This window comes from Temnothorax longispinosus, chromosome 7 (genome assembly GCF_030848805.1).
Source record: "Temnothorax longispinosus isolate EJ_2023e chromosome 7, Tlon_JGU_v1, whole genome shotgun sequence".
Lineage (NCBI taxonomy): Eukaryota > Metazoa > Arthropoda > Insecta > Hymenoptera > Formicidae > Temnothorax > Temnothorax longispinosus.
Window position 1 is genome coordinate 1678522 of NC_092364.1, and position 15897 is coordinate 1694418.

General features: G+C 40.3%; 3 protein-coding genes across 8 annotated transcripts; 1 reads left to right on the forward strand and 2 right to left on the reverse strand.

Moving 5' to 3' along the window:
* Positions 1 to 5: 5 nt before the first annotated feature.
* Positions 6 to 3151, reverse strand: LOC139816052 (putative odorant receptor 85d). Of its 3 annotated transcripts, none has more exons than XM_071783352.1 (6): positions 1937 to 3151; positions 1216 to 1599; positions 989 to 1055; positions 854 to 895; positions 556 to 711; positions 6 to 472 (listed from the first exon to the last, which is right to left on the reverse strand). In XM_071783352.1, exons 1-6 carry the CDS (start codon positions 2392 to 2394, stop codon positions 425 to 427), a joined length of 1155 nt encoding a protein of 384 aa, XP_071639453.1. In that variant the 5' UTR covers positions 2395 to 3151; the 3' UTR covers positions 6 to 424. The 3 variants fall into 3 exon arrangements, with proteins under 3 accessions (XP_071639453.1, XP_071639455.1, XP_071639452.1); XM_071783354.1 differs by having other exon boundaries at positions 854 to 1055; positions 1937 to 2309; positions 2398 to 3149; XM_071783351.1 differs by having other exon boundaries at positions 854 to 1055; positions 1937 to 3149.
* Positions 3152 to 3815: 664 nt separating this feature from the next.
* Positions 3816 to 11343, forward strand: LOC139816049 (carboxypeptidase D). Of its 4 annotated transcripts, none has more exons than XM_071783346.1 (10): positions 3816 to 6073; positions 6467 to 6702; positions 6884 to 7017; positions 7358 to 7494; positions 7909 to 8096; positions 8514 to 8543; positions 9178 to 9473; positions 10130 to 10306; positions 10465 to 10557; positions 10711 to 11343. In XM_071783346.1, exons 2-10 carry the CDS (start codon positions 6468 to 6470, stop codon positions 10903 to 10905), a joined length of 1485 nt encoding a protein of 494 aa, XP_071639447.1. In that variant the 5' UTR covers positions 3816 to 6073; position 6467; the 3' UTR covers positions 10906 to 11343. The 4 variants fall into 4 exon arrangements, with proteins under 4 accessions (XP_071639447.1, XP_071639449.1, XP_071639448.1 ...); XM_071783347.1 differs by having other exon boundaries at positions 3822 to 6073; positions 10714 to 11343; XM_071783348.1 differs by lacking the exon at positions 8514 to 8543 and having other exon boundaries at positions 3821 to 6073.
* On the reverse strand, positions 11165 to 15438 carry LOC139816048 (triokinase/FMN cyclase). The gene is made up of 10 exons (XM_071783345.1): positions 15098 to 15438; positions 14667 to 14736; positions 14274 to 14384; positions 14104 to 14192; positions 13768 to 13984; positions 13055 to 13300; positions 12368 to 12757; positions 12028 to 12281; positions 11732 to 11862; positions 11165 to 11548 (listed from the first exon to the last, which is right to left on the reverse strand). The coding sequence occupies exons 1-10, from the start codon at positions 15221 to 15223 to the stop codon at positions 11428 to 11430; spliced, it is 1755 nt and encodes a 584-aa protein (XP_071639446.1). The 5' UTR covers positions 15224 to 15438; the 3' UTR covers positions 11165 to 11427.
* Positions 15439 to 15897: the final 459 nt, after the last annotated feature.

Sequence of the window (15897 nt, forward strand, 5' to 3'; positions counted from 1 at the left end):
ACGTATGTTATTTTGCTGTAATTACTGTTCGTCTCTTATGAAGCACGAGGAGGGTTGACAGAATTTATACTCTTGTACAGTGTATCTTGTAGACGACTCATATAAATGGTAAAGATAAATTTTTGAGACTTTAAGCATAACGCGCGTGCGTACGAGCAATTGAATTTATGTGAAAATTTCGCTGCGGCATCTGACTTTGATTTAATTCAATTTCTTATATTCATTATTTCGTAACCTACACATCTTCTATCTATGTTTACGTTGTACCTATAGTATAAATCATTCGTCATTACACCTAGAAATAACGCGTTAACAACAACACCTTAATAAAATAAATATTAAAATATATTTTGCAATGAGTGATTTATTCGTTACATGATATTCGTACAGATAGTGTATTGCGAATGAATAATGGAGCACAGTTTCAAAATTGTTGCAGAACGTTAAATGCGGAAAAAGACGCCTTCAGAAGCTGTAAAATAAAACAAGAGTTTAGTGAAAATAAAACGCTTGTGTAAAAAATACCATAGATTAAATTTTAATTTAAAAGCTAACATTGCCGTAAGATTCCAGAGACAATGTCACCAAAAAACTGCTGGTAAGTTTAACGGGTTTTGCGCTACGTTTCATAATCATCAGTAGATTCTTTTGTTCGCTGACTGTCATTAACATCCAGTCCATATGATACACCACTTCGCTCAATCCAGTACTCTACGTAAGTAAAAATTAGAATAAATGATTGAAATAATGAAAGAAACAAAAAAGCATATTTGCGAAGGTCTTGCAGAGTTCTTATTTTGCCATAATAATACCATATTCCAAATACATGTCTCTTTATAGCAGCCATAACTACCTTGAGCATAACTTCATTTCCAGCCCAGCAATAAAAAAAAATCTGCAAAAACATGCAGAATGTGAAGACGATCATGGTGGCGAAGTCTGTAAGTGTCAAATGAGAAGATAGATAGTACACAACTGAACACAATACCAAAATACTGATGAAAAATTGAATGAAAATCACTTGGCGATACACGTCGTTGATCATTTCGGCAAGTCTGTAAATATTTACACATTATATGTCACAATTACAAACAACATATTACTTCACACAGATGGAGATATACACTGTACATCGTACACATATACAGCGAAAATTATTTAACACATTTAATTTAAAAAATACACATGTGTTATATAAATAAATTTATTATTTACCTGATTACGCACAAATGATGAGAAATGTGCTCCGACAATATGCCTGTTTCACGCGACGCATTATTCAACGAACTTTTCGGAAATATTTCTTCCTTTCTACGCTTTGTCATGTTCTGAAGGCGATACTTGAGAATTTCAAATTGCGCGCACGTTTGTAAGCAAAATCCTAACCATATGGTTTCCGTCGCGACGTTTACAATTGTACAAAGAATTAGAGCTAGAATATTTTGAAGGGACGTAAACCAGAATGAAAGGAACGAGGTGCAATCCCAAGGCACCCACATGTTATAGGGTAACTGACCCTCTAAAACATCGAGCACTCCTGCCGCCACACCACCCAGTGCCGAGAACGTACATAAGAGTATGTAATATATGGTATACGATCTGCATTAAAAAAATATATATTAGAAATATATAATAATCGAAACATGTTATTATCGTACAAGGATGGTACAAAAGGCTGTTTTGAAATTACATAGATTGACAATCCTGCTTAATAAATGAGGCGAGAGGGATATCAGTCGTTGCACGTGCTTTAAATAGCTCTGTTAATATTGGTGAAACGCACAAAACGCGCATATGCTTGAGAAAATTAATTTAGTTTAATTGTGTAATTAACATTCTCTAGCTTAATTGATTTATTCGTGTATAGCTTACCGACTTACTTATTAAGACTGACATTGTCGAAAGTCGCGTCGACAATTATTATTGATATACCAACCTGATTGAACGGTCAAATTTGATCTGGATATCAGTCTCATCTTCGTTACAGGCTTTACACGGTTTCTCTTGCAGAGTTTCGACTAAATTGATTATCTCGCCGCGATAGATTACAGCAGTAATCACTTTGGACAATATAATGATTGAGCAGAAGAAAAATGGGGGATCCGACGCGAAATCCTCCACGTTATCGATAACAAAAATGATATACAGCAAGTGAGCCAGCATGAAATACGCCAATAGGTATATCGTGAAAAAGGTGTACACGCTGTATAACAACTTGGAGTATTTCGAGGACCATTCGATTGGTCGCCACAAACCGCTTATGGTATATAATAAGAAATTAAGAGAGAGTATCTGCATTTCTACACTTGCTATAATTAAAAGTAATAGATTCTTGTATTCACTGAAAAAAATAATCTCTATCGTAAATAGTACGTGACATTGCAACACATCCATTACCGTAAGTGTTCGTTCTTTAAAAATGATCAGTTATATTCTTTAAATATAAAAAAGATTATTTTGTAAAAATATTTTTCTAAACTTAGTGCTTTCAGTATGTATTTTTCTGCAGCACGATCTTGTGTAAAAACCTTATGATTAACTATTAACTTTCATAGCAAAACGGCGTATAACTACAATTTGTATATGTATCGGTAAAAATAACTAATACACAACAATGCAGTATAAACGCGACAAGCATTCGTAAGACACTACGAATAGGCGTGTTTGCGTCGACTTCGTCATCCCTGTACGACTTGATATTAATGATTCATTAGTAACTTGGTGCGGCATCTTGTCGATACCTTACTACCGGTATCAAACTTATAATTATAACGACGTCGTCGTTTGAAGAATGTTATCCCCTCCGATAAATTCCAACATATTGTCATGTTCCCAGAAAATAAAATACACTTTTATGCAAGCGTAAAACTTTCACAAATAACAGCGTTAACGGTGAATACTTGACTGACAGATCAACTCACATTTTTTTTGCAGCATCTTTGCACCCACTTTTCAGAGCAAACTTATACCTTTCAATTAGTGCAATATGATATTTATTTCCTGAAAATAACTTGTTTGGTCGCGGAAAAGATTTTTTTAATTTCGAATACAATATAACATCTAATACTGCGTCAGAGACAATAAAGTTTTACCTGTACAATATATTATATATATAAAATATATAATAACATACATATAATAACATGTACAATAATATCTTACAGAGGCTAAGACAAAGGAATCATGATTATTATATAGAAGAGAAAGTTGCCAGTTAATTTTCAGCGGCTTATTCTCCGATGTTACATTTCTCCATAGTCATTAAATGCGGTCATTAATAAATCTACATTACGACGTCGCAAGAACGGACGATATTCACCCTCTCGTCGCAAGTATAATTATATATCTCTATAACACGTGTATACCTTGTCGCACAACATCAGTCTAAAAGCAAATGTCTATCCGTCTATATCGATAAGTCGCCGTTTTTCTCGCTCGTTGTGGAAAGTTTATTTCGTCCCGAAATAAATAAATACTCAGTATCGAGATCTCTCGGTTTTCTGCATGTTCTCTCGGTGGTGCTCATTCACAGTTACATTCCAGTTCGCCGAATCTTAAACGTGAATTGTTTGATAATGGTTTCATTACGAGAAGGCCCTTTAAGGGACGAAGCGGAGGAGGCGGTTGATCGTTTCAAGGTAAATCACATCGACCGTGAGCGAAGTCTCTTTCTCAGAAATTCCAAGTTCGGGCACTCCTCTGTCTCCCCCCATTCTCTCTCTCTCTCTCTCTCTCTCTCTCTCTCTCTCTCTCTCTCTCTCTCTCTCTCTCTCTCTCTCTCTCTCTCTCTCTCTCTCTCTCTCTCTCTCTCTCTCTCTCTCCTCTCCTCTCCTCTCCTCTCGCCTTTCTCATTTTACTCGCTACGTCGCGTCACCCGCGATGCCTCGGTGACACACTTCTCGCCGAGGCTGCTTTTTTTTCGATGTATTTCACCTTCCGCTCGCGAGTTCAACGATCCATCCGAAACCGCGATCCGCGCCTCCGGTAGGCAGGCAGGCAGGCAAGCAAGCAAGCACCGCTAGTAGGACACCGTCCTCAATAGCACGTCGAAAGTACGTGTGGTGGACGTCAGTGATCTTACGAATGCTCTCTATCGACCTGTACACCATCTCTGTGGTGGTGCCCTCGGCGCACAGATAGACAGGCGGCTCATTATATTCGAAAATATAGCGCCTAGAGCTGACGCGAAATCGCCCGTAACAGCGGCTCGTGGATGGGTGGGTGGATGGGTGGATAAGTCGGTCGGTCGGTCGGTCGGTTCGTGTGCCAAACATCAAGAACGAAAACCTCTTCACCTCAATTAACACCGCTGCTGGTAGTGGTGACGGCGGTTGGTAGTGGTAAAGAACGGTAGTAGTGGTTCGTAATCGGTAGCCGCGCACGCGAGTTTCATACGTACTCGGCCTCTTTACGTGTAAAGCGCCGTGAGATCGCGAAATTGGTCCGCGATGCGCAAAGAGCGTCGACAATTGCTGGAATTATTGTTATTATTGGAATCTGCATTGTAATTCGCGCGTCCGAACAAAAAAGCAAGTTGTATTAATGACGCGCGGAAAAAAATGATATCCCTTTTAATTAACGCACCTCGCCGATTTTCTTACCAATCTACCGCACGTTTAGGAAGTAATTTCCTCATTATCTGTAAAACATATTATAAATACCCGCTTAAGGTAGTGATAAAGAATTTAACGTGAAGCGTATTTCTCGAGAGGTACAATTGACTTTTTGCCGAGCTACTTTTACGAGGGCCTCTTTATCAATATCTGTCAAAGCTCATTCGCTAACTGGTTCATAGAGAGTCGGACGTTTCTTGCGGCTTTTACGGGGTCACGCGTTTCGCACTTTTGTACTCGACACGGTCGCCGTGCGAAAACTCGCGCGTTCCCGCGGGAGAACGAGAGCGAGAGCGAGAGAGCGAGAGAGCGAGAGAGAGAGAGAGAGAGAGAGAGAGAGAGAGATTTCCAGATATCAACGCTAAATGCATCCCGCACGCTAAATGTGCGCGAAATAACAATTCGCCGCGATACGCTTGACGGCGTTGCTCATTGTGTGCCACACGGTGTGCCGTCGACGGTGTGGTAGTAGTCGAGAGATGAGACAGTAAACGGGCTGTCTCCTAGCTGGGACACATTGTGCCCCAGTGGTTGGTCTACAACGGCGAGCAGACAGCGGCAGATACCGGAGCGACGGAGGAAGTGGGTTTCATTAGTAGTGGTGGTGGCGTCGGCGGTGGTGGTGCTCTGCTTGGGTGCTCGAGTGCCTGGTGCTGGTGCTGGTGCTGGTGCTGGTGCTGGTGCTGGTGCTGGTGCTGGTACTGGCCCCGGTACTGGTATTGGTACTGATATTGGTACCGGTTACTGCCTCACTGCCTACTGCCTACCGCTGCTCGGTTGTACCGCTTTTACTGGCGCTTGTTGGCCGCTCGCTGGTGGTGGTAGTGTGAGCGCGCGGCATATCTCGCTTCTCTCTTTTGTAAGTTCACAGTATCATCACACATCTCTCCGCCGCTACTCTTACTCCGAGCCGAGATCTACCAACACCTTCCTCGCTCGCGCTCCTCGGTACCGCTGGTACCGCGGCTGGCCTTCGGGACCTTTGGTCTCGCAGCCCGTTTACCTCTTCTCCTCCTCTTCCTCCTCCTCCCTCACTCTCTCTTTCTTTTTCTTTCTCTGTTGTGTTCCGCTCTCGCTCTCGCTTAGCTTTTCCTCCCGATTTTTTCCCCCTTTTCCTTTTCCTTTCGTTTTCTTCCCTCATCGCGACTTCCGCAAATGCCGTCCGTCAACTCGTCCGCCGTCCGCGCGCCAACGTGACCGCGTGTACGATCGAAGAAAAAGAAAAAAGTGCGTGTGTCCTCCTCACCGGTGACCGTGTCTCTCACATATTAAACGACTCGACACTGGAAGTAACGGAAGAAAAAATCAGCCTCGAAAAAAAAGTCACGTCGCGCTTACGTACACTGCCTCGCGTGTCGCTTTCGCGAATAGTTTTCAACGCGCGCACAACGCTGATTTTGCGATCGGATTCCACGAATTCCACGGTGCGATCTCTCCGTCGCTGACATCTACTCAATCAGGTAACGTAAACTTTTTTAGTGACAACAAAGTTTCACATAATTAAGTACAAGCGTGATATTATATATATAATATTAAGTATTGTATATTTGCAATGAGAATTAAATATAAAAAGAAGATAATAAATCATATTTCTCACATTACATTACATGCATACTTTCGACGCACGAAGATTACAATGTTTTCATTGAAAATGTGTAAAATATTGAATCTCGCGGTATTACTTAAAGAATGATATATTCTTAATTTGAAAAACTGTCTAATTCTTGATTTTAGAGAATTCCTAAAAAATTTTAAAGAAATTCTTAATTTTAAAGAACGTCTAATTTTCAACAACGTCTCGTCCATCCTCAAGTGCAATTATCGATATGTATTGCGATATGACATTGTTGCAGAATGTATCGCGCGCTATTTTTTCTCGTCTTCGTTTACGGGAGCATTCACGGAATGCAATTCCACAACAAGGGAGACGTACCTCGGCTGTACCATCCGCGTTTCCTAACGTACGAGGAGCCGTACAACATCGAGTTCAAGTATCACAATTACGATCAGATGAGCCGCTTTCTTCGCGCGACGTCCCTTCGATTTCAAAATCTCACCGCATTGTACTCGATAGGAAAGTCGGTGAAAGGTAACGTTATCCTCTCTCACGACGTTACAGACATTTGAGATCACGATAAGCCTAAAAGAAAACACGTTGGACGTTCGTGCGCTGTTTTCGTTTATACGTTTTTAACATTCGAGTTTACATTTTATAAAAGTGGAAGAGAGAAGCGGAGTGTTATAATCAAGCGATTACTCTCGTACGACAGGTCGTGATTTGTGGGTGATGGTCGTGTCGTCCTCGCCTTACGAGCACATGATCGGCAAACCCGACGTAAAGTACATCGCCAACATACACGGAAACGAAGCTGTGGGACGCGAATTAATGCTACATCTCATTCATGTACGTAATTATGTCAAGCGTCGGAATTTCCACGTCACACGTTACTCGCAATGACGACCTAACACACATGCGCCAGCGGTATGTCCTTTGCAATTCGGTTCGCCGCGCGTATACAATGCTTCATGAAGGGAAGATTTATTCGGACAAGAAATTTTGTCCGAAGGCAATCGTTAAAGTAACCGCAAATAACAACAATTAGATTAACTAATCAACATCGATCAATATTGACTAATCCATAAATCAATGTGAATAATAATATTAATTTCGATCATTTATTTGACAAATGATGCATGTGTTTCTTCCAGAGATATATCTCTTTTTCATTTTTTTTCTCTCCTAGTTCCTCGTGACGTCATACGGATCGGACGCATATATTACGTGGTTATTGGATAATACAAGGATTCATATTCTACCGTCAATGAATCCCGATGGCTTTGAAGTCTCTAAAGAGGGACGCTGCGACGGTGGTCAAGGCAGGTTAGATGTTTGCATAAACGATTTTTACCTTTCAACTTATTTCGACGATTTCTAGTTAGAGAGTCGCGCTAATCGCGCTAACGACCGATATATTTAACGTCGAACGTTAAAAGATCGCGACGAGTGACAATCTCCTTCGATATCTCTTTCGAAGGGAGAATTTTCTTTCGATTTACACGTAAAATTAAAAATATTACGCTCAGCGTTTCGCAAAATGGTCACAGGGCTGAGCGTTCATGAATAGTCGTAAAGAGCGCTAACGAATACGTTAAATGGTCCCGTTTCTGCTAAAGGAGATATCTTGAAGCGTCGAGACACGTTTCGCTAAAGCCGTTTTCTTCGTTTTGCGCGGAAAAAAAAAGAAAACTGCACCTCCCGATTCTCATCTCCACGACTCGATGTATGATTGTACAGGTATAACGCGCGCGGCTTCGACCTGAACCGCAATTTCCCGGACTACTTTAAGCAAAACAATAAGAAGAGCCAGCCGGAGACCGAGGCCGTTAAGGATTGGGTCTCGAAGATTCAGTTCGTGCTCTCGGGCAGTCTGCACGGCGGTGCGCTCGTGGCCAGCTACCCCTTCGACAACACCCCAAATTCGCGTAAGTTGAATCACCTACGTGTTGAAATTACCGTTTCTCTCTCGCGCGCGCGGAGCTGAAATCGTTAAAAGGCGGGCAGAGCGGCAGGCTCGCTCGATCGTCCTCGATCCGAGCCACGGAAGTCGTAAACGCTCCGCGCCGTCGTATCGCGATCGTCCTCTTTGCGAGATGTGTCTTTCCGGAAGCAAAAAGGAAAAAAAAAGAACCGGGACAAACCGGAGAGGGAAAGAACGGCGTTACCATTTTTTTTCCCCCGGGTGCAATCCCTCCGGCAGACATTTCGCAAACAACCGCTCGTTTTTCAAATTCGTCAACGTTAACGTTTGTATATTAACAGACAGATCACAGACAGCTATGACCATAGCTGCCCGTAGCTCTGAAGCTGTCATGATAATATGTAAACTTTCATGCCGTCAGGAATATGTCGATCGGCGCCGCTATGTGCAGGTATTGTGCAATATGATTATCTTAATTTTATTATTAGAGCTCGATATGTGTATTAGCGACATTTGCTTTGACATTTACTCGCAAAGCGTAGAAACAATTTCCGGAGGTATTATATTACTCTCGATCGATTCGAATATGATGGAAAAAAATGTGATGTTGAAAAACAAAGACGGTAAGTGATAAAGTCTACGGCTTCGGTTTCACGAAGATCAATTTACGCTAAGAAAACAGCAGCTTCGCTACCGCTCGAGTAAAAACCACTGTACTTCGTAAAAACGTATGAAAGTGAAATGTAGACGCACAATTAGCTATGGCAGACACATGAAACGCGTGCTCTCTTACACAGTTTTGCTCTGATAGAGAAAAAGAAATAATGGCACAATCGAGAAAACGATTTCTCGTGTAGAGACAAAGCTGAAGGCGCCTCGACATTTTCGTTGAGAAATTAGAACCCAAAGATTTAGAAAAGAATTTAGATTATTTAGAAGATTAGAAAAGAACGTTCGAGCGAACGTTCTCTCTCTCTGGGACAGCTTACAGCAGATTGCACAAATCATCATGCGTACTCTCTATCTCTACGGACAGATAGTCCGACGTTTAAACAGTGACAATGTGTCTCACGTAGAGATAATAGTGTTTCAGAGTTTCACGTCGACGCCGAGCGTCTCGCCGGATGACGACGTGTTTCAACATTTATCGTTGACGTACTCTCGAAACCACGGGTCTATGTATCAGGGATTACCGTGCTCGCCGTCTCAGCCCGCATTTAAACGTGGAATTACTAACGGCGCCGAGTGGTACCCGCTTACCGGTGGAATGCAAGACTTCAACTACGTGTCGAACGGCTGTATGGAGATCACCTTGGAACTTTCTTGCTGTAAATATCCCCCGGCCGCGGATCTGCCGCATTACTGGGCGGAGAATCGAGCGGTGAGTGGCTTTTGAAATAAAGATTGTACAGCTTAAAGAGAGAGAGAGAGAGAGAAGAGTGACAAGACATTTGACCCAATTCTGTCCTGGTGGAAAAATGTCTCAGAATTTTAATATTATTATGTAATCAAAATTTTTGTGAAAATTTTCAGATTTTTTCAGAATTTTTTAGATTTTTTTATACGAATTGAAACATTTTTCAGAAAAACTTGGGTAAAATAATAATGAAATGTTTCAGATTTTTCCTGCCAAAATACATCTTCGTAAAAATTTGAATAAATATGAAAAAATCTGCGCAATTTATTAGAAATTTTCATACATACAGATACTGACCCACATAGCATGCATATCAAAAAGACGTCCAGAAGATATCCCGAAGATATATTTAGGAGATAGGATATATCTTCGGGATATCTTCTGGACGTCTTTTTGATATGCATGCTATGATTGCTATGTGAGGAAATGTTCCAAAAATCCTCATCCAATTATTTCTGAAAGTACCTGAAAAGTTTTACATATTTTTTGAGAATTTTTATAAATCTAAAATATGAGAAATTTTTTCACCAGGATATGGCCTTGGTGCGCGTCCATTTTACATTAAAATATGCGTTTCGTTTCTTTTTTGTAAAAATAATGTACATTTATCATGCTTTTAGTCTCTAATCAAATTTCTGGCGGAGGCTCACAGGGGCGTTCACGGTTTTGTGATCGATGAAAATGGCAATCCCATCGAAAGGGCTTCCGTTAAAGTGAAATCACGAGATGTCAGTTTCTCGACAACGAAATATGGCGAATTTTGGAGGATCCTCTTGCCTGGAGTTTACAAGTTGGAGGTACGTTACGAGACATAATATAATATAGTCTGTCCAATAGAGATCATTGCGCATGCTAGTAGATTGTAGAGAATTTGCGATAAAATAAGATAAATTTGTTAGAAAATTTGTTATTCGCCCATTGTATCACGTTGAATCTGATATCACGTTTTTGTCAGGTATTTTCAAACGGGTATATGCCTCGTGAGGTGGAATTCGTAGTAGTCGAACAACATCCGACGCTTCTCAATGTCACCCTTTACTCGACAAAAGTAAGTAAATTACCGTCAGCAAATATGAAAGATCCATATTCTTTACGGCAGTTTTTAGACACGCGTGCTGTCTGGAATATATATCAACGCCGCACTTTATATATTTTAATTACTCTTACGTAATTAACGTAACATTAATTCATTATGCTTAAGCAGAGGCAGTACAACGAGGAAAATGGATCTGTTTTATATAACGGAAACATCGGTGGGAGGCCTTACCCGCACCGCGATCATACGTTACATTATCGGCCTCAATCGGGAGTTAATACCGCGCCCGACGCCAACAGCGGTATCTTCTCGTCTATCAGTAACGGATTTAACAACTTTGTGACCAATCTCTTTGGATAATCTCGTGAGACACACACAGACCCACACATACACTCGTACACGCAAACGCGCAATTATTTATTTATTCTATATTATCGTGTAAAATAAAATAAAACGGTAAGTTTAGTCTGTCCATACTTTATGGATAGTGCGTGTCGATGCAAACAAATCGTAATCCGATTAATCGGCAAAATACTGCCAAAAAATAACTGCGACTCATGTTAACGCATATTAAGTTTGATATAAAACGTTATAAAGTATTTATGTACTCGTCAGGGTGTATATTAGAAGGCGTACTTTTTATTGTATCTACAAAAATAGAGACACAACTATTTTTATTTCATGCAGTCAGTAGTATATGATATATTAAATATGCTATATATAGGAGAAATAGTTGATATAATCGTTAATTGATTCGCTTATTCCGTTTTGCGAATAAACTTGTTATTTATTGTGAAATTTTATCTCTTCTGCTTATGATAAAGATGCTCAGGCACAAATAAAAGAAAAGAAAAAAAGGGAGAAAGAAAGATAACGAATATGTTAATCCTTGAAATGCGTAATTGTCTGTACGATAGCTGCGGTCCATATCGCTGCGGCATACGCTCCAGCGTCCACTTCCGTTAAATACTGAGCTTGTTTTATATAACTGGCTCGCCCCGCTCTGTAAACAGGCGCATCGCTACATTAAATACGTTTTACTACAAAAAAGTAACTAAATTAAGTGTTGGATGAAAATTTATATTGTTTCAAATTAGATCTCTCGAAGTTTTAAAATATAGACACACTTTGAACGTTAAAGTATAAACGAATTACCCTCCATCGTAAAACTGTCGCTTCTACTCACTTTGGTTTCATATTTCTCGTAGAATAGCATCCTTCCCACGCCGCCGCGGCTATCTTATCATAAAAATCGCTCGGATCCTCTTCCTTTAACAATTTCTCATATGTCGTACATGCCGCGTACATTGTATCGATCTACAAATATGAGTTGAGATTTCTCTTACATTTTATATGAGTTTTGCGTATATTCCACGATAAGTTTAATCGCCTTTGCGACAAATCCTAATACTACAGAATACCTTTTTGCAGTATTAGTGTTGTTAATAATAATATGTATAGGTACACTTTAATAATGCAAACCATAGTTCTGTCACCGACTTTCGCTTTTCCGTATTTCTCTAAACAATTCAATCCGCTGCGGAATGCGCAAAACCAAACGCGGCGTATATCCTCCTCTGGCTCGAGTGACGCCATCGTTTTCGCGCCAGTCGTAAAAAATAAACAATACAGAGCTCCGGAAGTGCCGCCCATACGTTCCTCCGCAATATCCGCTATTTCCGATAATAATGCTGCCGGATGCGACAATGATAAATTATCTAAATTACCTAAAATACCTATGGACACGTAAAGTTAGTAAACCTATATTAATCCTTCAAATTAAGAGATATATGTGTACGCCGATATATATATATATGCGTACCATCGGCAAATCGTTTCAATGTCGATCCGCAGTCTCCGTCTCCGCAACCGCGGTCCAACCCGTTGAGATACGCCTCTTTCTCGATAATTGCGGCACAGGAGTCTCTCAAGCATGAATCGATCAGGCGCTGATCGCGCGCGTTTAATGATATTCCTATCTTTTCTATTTTTTTCTTCTCCGAATCCTTCAACGGCGTGCTCGTTAAGGTCGAAGGAATGCTATAGGCGCAGCCTGGCCAGCAAGGTGCCGTCGTTTTTTCGTCGAGACACTCGACAAATATGTCCCGATGGCTTTCGATCAACTTTAGCAGACTTATATGTATCCCGACGCTGTTTAAGGATGTCATTAAAGTACCGGAATAGACGCGAACAGGCTCTATACCCATGTTTCCTGCACCGGAGAGAAATGCAAGACCATTACAAGTCGAGTAAATAAAAGTGAAAATTGACGAGTTGAATGAAACAAATTTATGATTATCATATATGTTAATTATTTCACGCAAAAGCAAAACAAAAAAATTATTAATAGTCATGTAGATACCCAATATGGAGAATGGCATCTCTCAAAATTTATAACTTTTTTTTCTTAAAGATGACGCCAGAGAGAGATTGGCTTCATCATTTCATAAGAGGCTCATATATATTCATTATGTGAAGAAGAAAAACAAGGCGATAAACAAATACTCACGAAGTTGATTTACAACCTCGTAGACGACGATTCCCTGCTCCAATTGACTTAGAGCACCGAAATTATTGACTATAACCGCGACCGAGTCATTAGTGGACAAAGATAAGGTCTCGCAAATGCGTTTCAGCATTAGCGTCACCAGTTCGGATGCGGTCCTGAGCTTAATTCTCTCGTATCCTGCTTCTCCGTGCATCCCCATCCCACACTCTATCTCATCCTGCGCGAGCTCGAACATGAGACCTTGACCTGCATTCAAATGCTCTCTCAGAGTAGCACCAGAGTGTGATTCTAAATCACAAACGTATTCTTTGACCGAAACTGATTTTTTCTTTCGACGAAACATGTTAAAACTCGCCTGAAGAAGCATCTGATGCATAACGTATCTTTGAAATTGAACGTCACACATATACAAATATAATATTTCTTTTAACAATATTCGATTGATATCTTTCCGTTTAGTTAAATATTATATTATCTGACAAAAAAATATATGTATATTTACTCTATACTTCTATATTAAACGTTAAAAAAGTAACTGAGCGATAATAACAAAGGAATTTCAGACATTGTCTGAATTCTGATGATCTGTCGGATAGGAGAGCAGCCGCGTACAGAAGCGCTCGGCCGCGCATAATAGCACGTGTGTGTGTGTAATTATCGTGATTACATGGCGCAAACGTAACGGTAACATACGAGCCTCGATTGTCGCGTACCTGGTATTGCGCACGCGGACAGCCCGACTCCGTAGGTCGCGGTGCTCTGTGAAACGCGTCGCGCAATTTCCGCCACCTCGCACAGAGGAAGGCCCTTCTCGGCGAGAGCACCCGCGATTTTGATAGCGAATAGCATGCCCACCAGGCCGCGCTTACCGGCGACGCTCAGTTCGTTTTCGGGAATGCTGCAGTCGTCGTCGACGATTATTTCCTCCACCTGATCTCAATGAGATATTATAACTTTCGAATATGTCGACACTTTAATTTAATATATCTTAATATTGTATATTTGTATCAGTGTTTGCGGGTCGCAAACGAGGTTTTTGTTAATTTTACCATGACGCCCGCTCGTCGAGCCTTTTCGATCGCTATACCAAAATTCAGGCAATCCCCCGTGTAATTAGGCACCACAACCACAATACCAACTGAAGAGAGATATATTAACGCGACGTTAATGAAGAATCTATTATACTTTATAATAATAATAATGTGTAGAATAAAAAGACCTTTATTGTTCTCCGCGACGCATCGAAGAGCATACGTGATATGAGTAGATGGCGGCGCCGCAAAGATAGATCCCGCTATAGAAGCTGTCAACATGCCGCTGCCAACGAAGCCTAATACGAAAAAAAAATTTCGTGCACGAGGCTTTCGTCCTTCTTAAAGTTTCTGCTAATTTAAACCCAATGACAACGTACAAATCGAAATATTGTACAAGTGAAATATTACTCGACTTTCATTCTACTTTAGATTAGAAAGAAGATTCTAAAGTAGATTCTCATTTTTTTATAAGTACTTATATTTTATAAAAAGAGATAAATGAGATTTGTGTTGATTAAGATGTTCAAATTAATGCAACAAATAAAAGACAAAATATGTATGATGCAGATATTAATTACCCGCAGCAAATGGCTCGTGTCCACTACCACCGCCGCAGATCAAGGCCACTTTATCTCGACGATTCCTATACTGAAGTATATGTAAACATAAATTGCACTTGGAGAAATATATTATTTACAACAAAATCAACGACTAATTGATCCAGTGGCGTAAGATTTCATGAATATTTAAATAGTTACAAAACAGCAAATTCTGCTGAGTTTCTGCAGTCAATCTGCCATTATATTCTATTAGCGGATTCTGTTGTATTTCCGTTGACATTTTATTGAAATTTGTGTAGTAGATGCTTTTTCAAAATCTGTTCTTGATTGGCAGATTTGACTGGGAATGAAATTGCTTGATATATCGAATGCTTTATAAACTTATCTGTTATTTAATCGTAATAAAGCGATAACGCTACGGAAATAAAAGTGTATTTTTATATACGTACGTCTGGTGACAGTACCACTCTGTGCGATACGTGATGCTCTAATTGCGGATACGTGTAGGATAATCCCGACAGAGTCTCAGACACGGCATCGTCCAACGAATTAATCAAATTCTTCAACGTTGCCATCGTAAGTCGCAGTCAGACGGATCACCAACGTTGAATACCACGTCGAACGAATCGAGATCAATTTCAACGAGATCCGTAAATCGAGTAATCTCTGCCTTTAGACCCCGGTTATCGGAAAGCTTCATGTGACGTTTCACGTATTTTGATAACCGAGATCTACGAATTGGACGGAGTGTAACGGAATTGATATTACATTCAATTCTTGACTCGCTCGGACAATGAGTCGGAACGCATCCAGCCGCACAGTGAATGATTTATGTTTCTCTCGCGTATATACGACTCTAACGTGCGTGATTTTGCAATCGTTACTTGAGATTAAGATCCAGCCAGTTCATCATCTGAACAATCATCTCTTGATTAGAAGAGAACTGAGGGAGTGAGAGACTATTTAGCCGAAAAGCACGATGATTATTCAGCGAGATTGGACGTTACATTTGAGACATCAATTAAAGCGAAATATTGTGGTATGATTTGAAAAGTATACTTTTTTTAAAATCAATGTGTGTGTCGATGTGTGTATCAGCAGTCCACGAGAAGAGAAACTCTGCAACTTTCGATTTTTATGGATTGGTATATACATATACATATAATCTGGAAGTAATCTGGAAACGATTCAGTCTTGCATTATTTATATTAAAAAATAACGTACACTTTTATATTTCTTTTGCTTATTT

Bases quoted from the DNA above. Each gene is read 5' to 3' on its own strand.
- LOC139816052 (XM_071783351.1), bottom strand. From the start codon at position 2,394: ATGGATGTGTTGCAATGTCACGTACTATTTACGATAGAGATTATTTTT. The intron at 712-853 runs GTAGTTATGGCT...TTACTTACGTAG, and splicing joins GAAATGAAGTTATGCTCAAG to AGTACTGGATTGAGCGAAGT. The intron at 473-555 runs GTTAGCTTTTAA...TTTATTTTACAG, and splicing joins CTCTGGAATCTTACGGCAAT to CTTCTGAAGGCGTCTTTTTC.
- LOC139816049 (XM_071783346.1), top strand. From the start codon at position 6,468: ATGTATCGCGCGCTATTTTTTCTCGTCTTCGTTTACGGGAGCATTCAC. The intron at 8,097-8,513 runs GTAAGTTGAATC...TCATGCCGTCAG, and splicing joins CGACAACACCCCAAATTCGC to GAATATGTCGATCGGCGCCG. The intron at 10,307-10,464 runs GTACGTTACGAG...CGTTTTTGTCAG, and splicing joins CTGGAGTTTACAAGTTGGAG to GTATTTTCAAACGGGTATAT.
- LOC139816048 (XM_071783345.1), bottom strand. From the start codon at position 15,223: ATGGCAACGTTGAAGAATTTGATTAATTCGTTGGACGATGCCGTGTCT. The intron at 14,193-14,273 runs GTCTTTTTATTC...ATCTCTCTTCAG, and splicing joins CGTCGCGGAGAACAATAAAG to TTGGTATTGTGGTTGTGGTG. The intron at 12,282-12,367 runs GTACGCATATAT...ACGTGTCCATAG, and splicing joins ATTGAAACGATTTGCCGATG to GTATTTTAGGTAATTTAGAT.